The sequence below is a fragment of the Vigna umbellata genome, chromosome 10 (genome assembly GCF_029865625.1).
Source record: "Vigna umbellata cultivar VRB3 chromosome 10, Vumbellata_1.0, whole genome shotgun sequence".
NCBI lineage: Eukaryota > Viridiplantae > Streptophyta > Magnoliopsida > Fabales > Fabaceae > Vigna > Vigna umbellata.
Genome location: NC_142174.1, coordinates 14102232 through 14114697, shown reverse-complemented (window position 1 = coordinate 14114697; position 12466 = coordinate 14102232). Strand labels below are relative to the sequence as shown.

At 33.5% G+C, this 12466-nt stretch overlaps 1 protein-coding gene across 3 annotated transcripts; it reads left to right on the top strand.

The window, feature by feature from the left end:
- Window positions 1-1305: 1305 nt before the first annotated feature.
- LOC124841440 (phosphatidylinositol 3,4,5-trisphosphate 3-phosphatase and protein-tyrosine-phosphatase PTEN2A-like) lies at window positions 1306-11392 on the top strand. Of its 3 annotated transcripts, none has more exons than XM_088100784.1 (14): window positions 1306-1511; window positions 1656-1760; window positions 1927-2368; window positions 5959-6060; window positions 6152-6208; window positions 7524-7589; window positions 8625-8801; window positions 8898-8984; window positions 9085-9149; window positions 9217-9293; window positions 9977-10023; window positions 10107-10237; window positions 10504-10573; window positions 10708-11392. In XM_088100784.1, the coding sequence occupies exons 3-14, from the start codon at window positions 1946-1948 to the stop codon at window positions 11215-11217; spliced, it is 1812 nt and encodes a 603-aa protein (XP_087956910.1). In that variant the 5' UTR covers window positions 1306-1511; window positions 1656-1760; window positions 1927-1945; the 3' UTR covers window positions 11218-11392. The 3 variants fall into 3 exon arrangements, with proteins under 3 accessions (XP_087956910.1, XP_047173669.1, XP_047173668.1); XM_047317713.2 differs by having other exon boundaries at window positions 1656-1778; XM_047317712.2 differs by lacking the exon at window positions 1656-1760 and having other exon boundaries at window positions 1307-1511.
- The last annotated feature ends 1074 nt before the right edge of the window (window positions 11393-12466 follow it).

Below are 12466 nucleotides of genomic sequence, written 5' to 3'. Positions count from 1 at the left end.
AAACTTTATCGTAATGATAAATCTTCTTTTTCCGAGTGCCGTCATATATTCTCTTCTTCTTTGTCTTTCTTTCTTTATCTTGTTTTGAGTGTTGTCACGTCTTCTATTCTTCTTTGTTTCCTTTTATTTTTTTGAATGTTATTACATTTTTTTCTTCTTTCAATCAAACAAATAGAATGTAAAAAACTGGGGGCTTTCTTCTTCTGAATTTGTCTTTGATATTGATGATTTTGCTTTAATTACTTTTTCGAAGTCCTTCATATTCATTGTTGTTGCTAATTATGTTAGTAGTTTCTGTTTTTCAACCAAAAATAATGATTCATAGGTTAATGTTACACTCATTTCTTTCTTCTTTTGTTGATAATTGGTTTGCTATTTATCAATATTTCTTAGTGATGGAGTTAGTATTAAATTTTTTCCATCATTTGAGTTTAAACCTTCTTGATAGATATTTTATATCTACATTTTCATAAGTTGATTCTATAATATACTCTCAAGTTACAATCCAAATCATATTATATATATATATATATATACATACATATATACATATATATATATATATATATATATATATATATATATATATATTAAAATCTTTATGAATGTGGTTACAAATATTATGTTTATATTATTTTAATTTTAAGTAATATAAGTGTCAGTAGAATTTTACACATTATATTATCCTGAGTAAGAATTTCTTTACAATTATTTTTAAACAAACTTTATTATAAGGTCATGAATAAGATTATGTACGTAACTTTAGTAATTAAAAGAATACTTGTATTTTATATATTATAAGAAGATAAAAGAATAAGTATGAATGTTCTTTTATATTTGAGTAAATGAAAAGTATCAACATATATGATTGATTGGTTTAACCTTTAAAATTGCAAAGGAAAACAGTATCAAACCCTAATATTAGGTGAACCAATAGTTACACTGTCTCATTCGTTTCATTTACATGTGCTAACTATTTTTTTTTTTTCAAGCACCCAATGAAAATATTTCTAAAAGTTCAAAAGTATTTTTAAAATCATATCCAACATCTGGCTATAGCTATTTTTTCTTTCAGGAACTTACCCATTAAATAAGATAAATTATTTGTTGTCCTATTGAAGAGTACAATATGAGGGACAAATTATTTGTTCGCAAAATATGAAAGTTTAGATATACATTCTATTTTAATATTTTACGTGGAAAGAAATTATTGAAGCGATCGAAAAGAAGAAACAAAAATGGATGAGGTTTGATTTTAATTCATCATTGTAGCTACTCTAATTTATAATTATTTATTATGATAAAATGGTGCCACGGTGGATTGTCAAATAAGCAACGGTCCGCAGCTGTTCATTTCATTTTTACCTTTGATTTCCGATGTGTAATTGCTCATGACCTCAATCAAACTGCATTGATCCAATTCCCAAACTCGCAAATCGTGTGTTTCCCCTTAACAAAGCCTTTGTTCTCTGCAAAACAGATCGAATAGTGTACATCAACATCGACTCACCGTAAGCGATCCACTGCTCCTGCCTTTTCCATTTGTTGAATCTATGATGTGAATGAGTATCTGCAATATTTACAAATTAATATAATTATTGTTTTCTTCAATCGAAAATCTGCTTAATCTGTATTACCGGAGTCTCCATTTTCAGATCCCTCTGTTTACATTCCCGACGCCGCCGACGTTTTTGCCCTGCTTTGGTTCAATTTATGCTCCCATCCAGTTAATTTATCGGACAACCGCTTAGATTATGAGAGTAATTAGCTTGTGTGGAGTAGGTGTTTTTCTTTGGGTATTATCATATTGTAATTTTCCCACCAACATTGTATGACGTGTGTTAATTTATTTATTACTTAGTTAGTTTGCTGTTAGCTGGTTAAAGGTAAATTGCTCTTCACTTAGATTGGTTTTACGCTTTGCAGAACTGCATTTGAGTGACTCATGGAACCAGCTTCTGCTTATTCTTCATCTCAACCTACTCCTCCAGTTTCTAGTGCTGAAGAACAACACTCAACCAAAGTAACAGGACAGATCAACAATGCACATGATTCACCATCAACGTTATCTGCTTCTGGCATGTCATTATGGACAAAACATCTGAAATTTCCAGGCCTTGGCCTTGGACAAGCACAACAGGATTCACAGACCGATAACACAGGCATATCAGCTTTTGCTCGCCTGACTGGTGGGCTTGGATTGCGAACGCAGTCAAAAGAAACTGCTGCTCCAGTCAATTCGGGACCTGATCAATCTAATTTAATTGAATCCTTCGCCAAAGGGTTGATGGACTCTTCCAAGAGTGCAGTAAAAGCTGTCCAGGTCAAAGCACGCCATATCGTCTCTCAGAATAAACGTAGATACCAGGTTAGTTGACAACGAAATTTCGCAACTAGTCTGGTTTTACCTCTATGACGTGCATTACATGGATTACATGTTATTGTGTCCAAATCTGCTGGTTGAGTAACTTGCATTTGTGTTAACACATGTTCAATACATGCACATGCAGGATTTGTTTTTTCAAATTGTGGATATAAATTACATATTTTTCTGTTGATATAGTTTTGCATCAGGATTATTTATCTGCACTGGCAGCAACTTCCGTTCAAAATTTGTTATAAAATAGGCACACCACCTGAATGATACTATTAATGTTGCAGCTGACTTGTTGTTATAACTGACATGCATGAGATGAGACACACCGATTTGGAAGACACATCAATAATGCATCTCAAAACAGAACTGAGTAGAGAAGATCTCATTAGAGGATTCTAACAAATTGCACATGCCTCAGTAGACTCTGTAAGACTAGTCATCTACTCATATGTACTAATGCATATGATCACATAATCATCTAAGACATGTTAGACGGTCTACGAACCTTCTAAACAAGATTTTACTCAGCCAATTCTTCACAAATCCCCACTTGGTTAAACATAAATCTTCTGAGTATGAGTTGTTATTTGCCTATAAGTATTACAAACTTAATTGAGACCTTCATCACCTTTACAGACCCTCGTGCAATGTCCTCTTTTACAAAATGCAGATTCACATCAATATACTTAGTTCTTTCACGGTAGACTTGGTTCTTGGACTGTATAACACTATTACTGTCACAATAGACTGTGACAATTTGATCTTGCACCCTTAGTTCCTTGGCTAGACCTGTCAACCATATGGCTTTCTTCATAGCTTTTGTCATACTCTTCATAGCTTTTGTCATACCCTACTTATGAGGTTGACAAAGCCACTATCTTCTATAGACTAGCCTTCCAACTGATAGCAGTACCATAAGTAGTGAATACATAGCCTGTGAGAGACTTTCTTTCTGGTGTTCAAATACCCAGCACAGTCTAAGTCAACAAACTCTTCTATTGGAGCATCCCCTATAAATAGTCTACTCCACCATAAACCAAGACTCTTCCAAGTGAGAAGAATCCACCTAAGAGCTTTTCAATGAGCTTGTTCAGGGTTTGACTTGAACCTGCTAGCAATGCTCACAACATAGGCTATATCAGGATGAGTGCAAACCATTACGTACATAACAAAACCAACAATTTTAGCACATGGAAGACTATCCATGTATTTTTGTTCCCCACCGTCTTAAGAGACTGTTCATCACTCAACTTATAGTGAGATGCAAGAGGTGCGGACACAGGTTTCAAGTTTGTTATTCTAAACTTATCAAGGATTTTTTCGAGATAGGTCTCCTGAGCCACATATAGATGCTTCAACTCACGTTGTCTAATGATCCCATTCCCCATATCTTTCATATTAGCTGCAAGATCTTTCATTTCAAACTCGCTATTCATCCTAATTTTAACCTTTTGCACCTCAGGTTTACTATTGCTTGCTATCAAAGTATCATCTACATATAACAACAATACAACGATTAGACCTTTTTCTAGAAATTTGTTGTCAAGTATCGTATTTGCTATGTTCAAAATCAATTCTTGCAATCAATTCATACCATATAAGGATCTATTCAACTTACAAATATAATCCTCCTTGCCTCCTACCTCAAATCCTTCTGGTTGCTTCATATATATGGTCTCTTTTAAGTCTCCATACAAGAAAGCAGTCTTAATGTCCACATGTTCCAGCTGAAGGTTAAACTCAACAACTATGGCTAACAACATCTGAATGGATTTGTGTTTTACTACAAGAGAAAACACCTCATTGTAGTCGATTCCTTCACTCTGAGTAAAGCCCCAAGCCACCAATCTCCTCTTGAGTTTTTGTTGACTAGTTTTTAGATTTCCATCTTTGTGTTTGAAGATCCATTTACAATTGACCAACCTAGAACCCACAAGTTTATGAATAGGTCCAGATATTGTTTAGGCGAAGTGACTTCATCTCCCCAGTCATGGTGTCTAGCCATTGAGTCTTCTCCTTACTTGCTAGTGGAGAGGTCAAACTAGACGATTCACCATCTAACACCTCACTAGACTTAGGAGTATGCAATTAACTTTGCATAACCATACCTCGCTGAAGCTCTTACTGATCTCCTTGTTTTATCTCTGGTAAGCAAGTAAGCATCAACTTGTCTGTTTTCATTAGACATTTGCCATCTATCATCCAATGCATTGTCTTGTAGAAAATCAAACACTCATCTTGTACCACTCCACCTCAATGTTATCCCTATCATCATCATGGCTACTTGTAGGCTTACATTTTGAGACTTTTGGCTTGTAAGCCATTCCAATCTCATTGAAGCCTGCTAGAAGTCCCACAACGACTAGAGATAGTGGATGTAACCCTCACCTTATAAGCCGGTTTTGTGGGGTTTAGTTAGGTTTAAAGTCCACTTCTTAACAAAGTCGATGTCTCGGCTAATGGTACACTTCTTGAATCTTGACTCAAGACATCATAGACAATATGATTTTAAACCTTTTGGATAAACTAGGAACATGCACTTGACAACAAGTGCATTCAATTTTCCTTGCCTTATGTGAGCATAGGCAACACAACTAAAGATTCTCAAGTGATCAAGGTTGGGGGAGTAACTTGATCAAATTTCCTTAGGAGTCTTCATCTCCAGCGCTATTATAGAACATCTTCCAATTTTTGAAATTCTCAAAAGCTTCCTCCTTGGTCTTCTGTGGATAAATCCATAACTTCCTTGAGTAGTCGTCTACTATGGACAAGAAATATTTAGCTCCAAAGTGTGATGGAGTTGAAGATGGTCTCCATTGGTCAACATGGACGTAACCCAATGTTTCCTTAGTCATTTGCTTCCGTACGTCAATATGAATTCTACAAACTTTTCATGGACATTGCTCACAAAATCTCAACTACTCGATTTTGTTAGTGCCAAATAAACCTTCTTTCTTCAGTTCCACTAAGCCTTTCTCGTTTATATGACCTAGCCTTCTAATACCCAAAAATGTTCCTTATCAGTATGATTCCATCAAGTTAAATATGCTAGATTTTTATTCGCCATCCCTGCATATTGTTGTTTATCAATCAAATAATTCATGCAATGTGCCAAAACTTCAAGCATGCTCTGCTTCTCTATGCACATATGTAAAAGAAACAAGGTCTATAAAACATGTTATAGGAGATTTTGATATTCGCTACAAACTATAGTTGCAAGAAGAGCATGTTCTCAAATGTATTTTCCAATCTTAGGTTTATTGCCTCCTATTAAAAGATTTGCTTTGTCTCCTAACGTTCTTAATAACACAAATGTTGATTTTCCCACTATTTATAAAGGATCATGAGGGAATTGGTCACTATCTTGACTATATTTATTAAAGAATCAAATTGGTAGCGAGTTCTTAGGCAATGTATCATATTGTGTATATGATACTTCTCTGATACAAGTTTACATTTTTCTACCATATTTAATGAATTTTGGAAAGAAACAATAGTTTTTCTCTTAAGAAATGAGTTAACTTCCATGTTGCTTTCGTTTTGTTGTACTTTAATATTTCAGCTCTTATCCTTTGAAACAGGAAGATGGATTTGATTTGGATATGACATACATCACTGAAAATATAATTGCTATGGGATTTCCGGGTGGTGATATTAGCTCTGGAATTGTTGGATACATTGAGGTACACTTGTTGACAGTCAGTCCTTGTTTCTCATGTTCAAGTCAAGCTCAGTTATCATTCAATTTTGTTTTAAGGGGTAGCTTTGTTTCAGGGGTTCTATCGCAATCACATGGAAGAAGTGATCAAGTTTTTTGAAACACATCATAAGGTAACATATTATCTACCTGGATTCCTATTATCTGGTCATCCATTCGCACTCAGAATTTGGCAGAGCATTGAAATCTAATAGCTGGCATGATACTTGAGTCACACATTGGAAGTATTGGATTGTAGTATGGGGTTTATAAGACTTTCGCTCTCTAATTGCAGTGGCTAATTTGTGTTACAGATCTCCTACGTTTCATATAAATAAGTATGTAAAAGAAATCTAGAACAGAACCAAATAGTACTTTTCTTCTAGTTAACAGCCCAGCAATATAGAAGAACACATTTTATTGGAAAATTTGAACTATATCCTCTGTTAAAGCCATTAAATCCCTTCATAGTTCATATTGCACAGAATCCATTAGATAAACAAATCCTAACCCTTTGAATGGATAATATCCTATCCATCTAACGTAAAATCAATAGAATCTGAAAGATATTCATAAGTAATAAGCTTGGTTGTTTTTTTAGCTCGTGTACTTGAGTCTATGTGCAGTTTTAGTCCTCTTAGTTTTAGTTTTCTGGAACTTAGTCATCATATTTTCCTAATTGTTCAAATTGATTCCCCCACCCCAAATTTCATCCATTAATTAACAGAATCTTTACATAGGTGGTAATCTATCATTGCTATGTTTAGATTTTAGTCCTCTTGGTTTTAGTTTCTTGCATTTAGTAATCATATTTTCCTAATTGTTCAAATTAATTCCCCCACCTCAAATTTCATCCATTAACAGAATTTTTAAAGAGGTGTAATCTATCATTGATATGTATAAATTCACAAAGGAAAAAATATAAAATAATTAAATAAAATATATTTATTTTATTTCATACATTCTTTATTATTTACATATTTTATACATTTTTTTTCTTTGCTAATTTATACAAATTAATTTTATGCCACACCTTTATTACATTTCTATTAATCATTGGATAACTTTTTTAGCTGAGTATCTTTGAACAATTAAGAAACTGATATAATGGGGAGAAAAAAATATAATTAAGCCCAAAGTATAAAATAACATTGCTACATCACTTGGTTTAATTGTACAACACCAATCCACAGTATCCCAAATAACCGTTCAATTGACAGTGCTCTTGAACCCTTGTACTGCTTGTAAATAGATACGTTGAGTACCTAAGGTTCTAAAGATTCTGCCATGCTCCAACTTCCTCTACAAATTTGAATTACTCTTACTCATTTTTCTTGTGCATTACATGGTTTGCTCCAATAACTAATTTCTCCATGTATCTTTGTGTACTGAGTGTTGATAATTTATTATCTTATCACAACTTTATTCTTTTGAAACCTTGATGTGCAGGGTAAATACAAAGTATACAATCTTTGTTCAGAAAGGTTATATGATGGATCATTATTCCAGGGGAAGGTGTGATTTTCATCTTTATCTTCACTTTAGTAATCAAATTGATGTACTGGTATTGATGCGTAATAATTTTGACTATTACCTATCATTATTTACCTGTCTAGTCTGGTGCAGCTGCTCTTTAAGTGCATTTATTCTTTATGTTGTACTTAAAGTTGAAAATTTGAGTCAACTTGCCAAGAGCTTCTGATTGTTAATGTAGCTATCTAGTGTTTGGTATTTTTACATGTTTTAAATGACTGATCGTAGGACCTGATAGAAAGGAAATAGCATTTTTTTTCGTAAATTTTATCATGGGACCTGATAAAGATAAATAAGAAAGGAAAGTAAATGAAAAGTATTCTAAATTGTATCCTTTTTACGAATGGACGTTCTAAATTTTAATTTAGTCTTAATTTGTAGTAAATTAATATATCTTTCTGTTAACCTTTAATATATGTATTTTGAATACTGAGCATTCAATAACTTAACAAATCAGTAAAATACTTTTAAAGGAACTTTATGAAATGATTAAAAAGACAACAAAACCACGAGGGCATGTTAGTCGTCCCTCTTGTTGGACCCCCCCTCCTCTCCTTTACCTCAAACTATATGTTATGACACATTACGAACAGCCACACTTGGAATAATGGATTAATGTAAAACAAAACACGAATGAAAAAGAAAAAAATCTGCTTGTTTCTTTGTTGTCTAACTTTGGTGGTTGATATTGGGTATAGTTTGACAGTACCTTGCATATCCTCGACAGAAATATTTAGAAGATCCTATTGACAAAGCTTTCTTACACTCAAATGCAGCCAATTGGCATGCCATTCCCCGAAGAGCTCTAACAACATTTTGGAGTGTCTGAAAACATCACATAGGAACATTAAAAAATTGGATATAACCATGGAGAAAATAATTATTTGACTTTTTTGTTGCTGTTTGGTTTTGCAGATGTCAGAAAAAGAATTAAAGAATGGACCACAATTTCTTATATCAAATTGAATTGGCGTAATATTTTTGTTTGTCCTGTTAACGTACTGGGATTGTTTTCAGGTTGCAACTTTCCCATTTAGTGATCATAATTGCCCCCCTATTCAACTTATAGCATCATTCTGTCAAAGTGCATATTCATGGTTGAAGGAGGATATTCAAAATGTGGTGGTTGTTCATTGTAAAGCTGGTATGGGGAGGACTGGACTGATGATATGTTGTCTTCTTTTGTCTCTTAAGGCAAGTCATGATAATCAACTCCAAAGACTTTGGAATTTTAGTTGTGCTCTTCTATCTGAATTTTTCAATCTTTTGACTGTCAATATTATTTTGCAGTTCTTCCCAACTGCAGAGGAAGCTATTGATTACTTTAACCATAAAAGATGTGTAGATGGAAAGGCTCTAGTCCTCCCTAGTCAAATAGTCAGTCAATAATTTTGGTTTATTGTTTTATTAAATATGGGATATATTCTGCCATTCTGGACATATTCTTCTAAAATCATTTATTTCTGTAATTTTTTAGAGATATGTAAAATACTTTGAACGGACTTTAACACAATTCAATGGAGAAGTCCAGCCTGGTCGAAGGTAAGATGTAATTTTGTCACATTGTCCCAGAATCGAAGAAGGTTCCTCTTAATTTGGACTTTGACAGGTGCTTACTAAGAGGGTTCCGGCTTCACAAGTGCCCTTATTGGGTTAGACCATCTATTACAATTTCTGATCATAAGGGTAAGTAGCAAAGTTCACTGTTTTCTCTTCATGTCATTCCAATAATACTATAGTGTGAATTTCAACACATTTTTTAGCAAAGCTAAAATCTCATACATACTGTTTGGTTAAGAGGATGGGTGAAGATGGAAGTGATTGGTGGATTGGGTGGGAAAGAGAAGAGAAATAATTAAAAAAATAGTGGAATTCGTTGTACCATTACCTATTTATACTCATCTCTTTATCTCTCCCCTCATCTTATACCTATGCTATTCATCTATTTACATTTTAGCTACTTATTTCCATCTAACCTATTTGTCTCCATCTACCCAGCAAAGTATTAGATTCCAATTTTTGCATGAAGAGAAAAGGGAAAATGTAATGGTACGATTGTAAAAAAGACAAATTGTGTGGAGTCAACTAGTGCTGTACTTGCTTGGTAAAGGAGTAAATGCACGAATGGACATAAATGAGATGACAAATAAAAATAAGTTCTCAATATTATCTCATATTAGTATAGCTCAAGAAATTGAACCATTCATCTCGGGGTCTGGTTCCCAACTGAAAATAAACCAAAGTATTTGATACGCATTTCTACCTCTAGAAGGCTCTAGTTTCTGCGGTATTTTCTCATGCAAATAGTCAAGTTGTTCTTACGACTGACATTTTAATCTACAAAGCCTGATGTTTTAACTTATTCCCAGGAGTTTTGTTTGCCACAAGAAACCATCCCAAAACAAAAGATCTATTGGTACACTATTTTTTATCCCTTCTTTTGAGTTTTGATATTATATGGATTTGGATTTGATTACTGAATTTAATTTCTACACTCAGCCAGAAGATTTCTGGATCAGTCCACCGAAGAAAGGAATTGTGGTTTTTGCTCTACCAGGAGAACCTGGTCTAGCAGAGTTGGTAGGAGACTTCAAACTTCATTTTAATGATAGACAAGGAGATTTCTACTGGTTTGTTCAGAAACCTGTTTCTTTCGGGCCCCTTTTTCAGAACCATTATGATTATATTGTGACATTTAGAGTGATTTTAATACATAATTTTTTTATCAGGATCTTACATTTTTAACATGATGACGTAATATTGTATCATGATAATTATTTTCATTTATACTCCAATTTATATTATAGATTTGTTCTCTTAAAAGATGTATATAATATGAAACAAATTGTTTACACAAATTAACAGTTTTCTTGATGTAACAATTTCTTCCTGGCAGTTGGATGAATACAACAATGACAGAAAATCGAATAATTTTAGATGGTTCAGATTTTGATGGTTTCGACAAGGTAAATATTTACTTCTATTCAATTTTATTTTTTATGCAGGTTTAACCTGACTATCTTGCTGCAGTCCCTACTTAAGTTATTGGTTTATTCTCTGAACCTGACGATAATTTAAACCTTACCGTTGCACCCTTCAGAGGAAGATCCCCGCTCCAGGATTCCGGGTGGAAGTTGTCATGATAGACTATAATGGCACCCTACCTTCAAGGACAAAAGCAAATTCCGCCAGCAAAGGATCTGACCGAAACACAATCAATGCCCTACCTGGTCCAAAGCCTACTACATCTAATTCAACTGAGAGTAAACTCCCGAGAAATGAAGATGATGTATTCTCAGACAGTGATGAAGAGGAGGGCCGAGATACACAAAGCAAGAAAGCTGCAACTGAGTACAAATTTCATCAAGCTTCTGAGGAGACAACAGACCACGTAGGGATGTTGACACACTCAACTGATCGATTGTCACTAAAGCATGAGGCAGGCATGCAGAACAATACTTCTGAACAATCAACTGCAGATGAACATAATAAAATTCATACAGGCAATAGCAGCACAAACGTGGAATCTGTAGGGGCAAGTGACATCAAGGCAATTGCAGCAGATGCTTCAGTTTTTTCCTTTGGGGATGAAGACTTTGAAAGTGATTGAAAGGAGGTGGGATGAACTGCTGATCCATTTCATTCCTATTAAGGAAAGGCATTAGGCATTACAGGAATTCATTGGTTTCTCCCAATTTGTTGTGAAATGAACTTTCCTGTATTTGTTTATTTATACCTTGTATATTTTTAATTTACACATTTATGTGATTCTTTCAAGTTTTCTACGTTATGCGCTTCCCTGTCGTCTGGAGAATTCCACAAAAGGTAACAAATACAAATCATATTAGTGTATTGTGAGTTGAAATAAGAAAAAAGTAACAAAAACATACCAATATTTCTTTCCAAAATTGATAATATTGGGTAACAAATCTTAGTGCCTGCGTTTAATCTTAATTTAAAGGAATCATGGTCTTTTTCTTATTAATTGCCTGAAAATATTTGAAAGAAAAAGTTATTTTTCAACTCTAATCATTCGTCAAACTTGCAGTGTAATATTATTTTTCAGGTTCACATTCAATAATTTATGTAAATATTTTTTTTGTTAAGATCTTAAATGACATGTAATAAATAATATATAGCTTGGGAAAAGAAGTTGCAGTGTGCTAATATAAACGGACGAAATAGCACATTTCAATCTCTGGGTTGATGAAAGGAAGCTCTGTTTAAGTAACTGGTAGTGCATGTTGAAGTAATGACTTAAATATTCCCACGCTATCAGTTTTTCACCATCAAAGAATAGATGTAATTTTAATCAAAATTAGAGTTTCATCAGATCAACCAATGAAGCAAATACACTGACGTAGGACATAAAATACTGATATGGATATAACTGATATATTGCAGCCAATGTCCAAAATATAAGACATGAACACATCGATGATATATATAATCAACAAGACAAACTTTAACCTTAATTAAGAATTAATGTGTATGATTTACACTGTAAAAACAAATTTTCTAATAATTAGTTTTATCTTATAGCAACAAGCTTAAAAATGTTACTGATATTATATTACATTTTATATTTTTGTAATTGTAAGAAGATTGTCTGTGTCTGACGCTTCCCAGTTTCCAATCTTTTAAATCAAGTTAATATTAAGGGAGAGATGAAAGTCTAAACATTAATTAATGAATACCACTCCAAATACAGCACCTAAATTTTGTATCTATCTAAATTGTGGAATGTTAAGGGACTGAATATATATGGCTAGTTAATATGTTCATTCGGTAAAAACTCAAAAAAGTGATTGTCATTTCCAACCAACCATAAAATACGCTTTCTGAGTTCTCATCCTCAA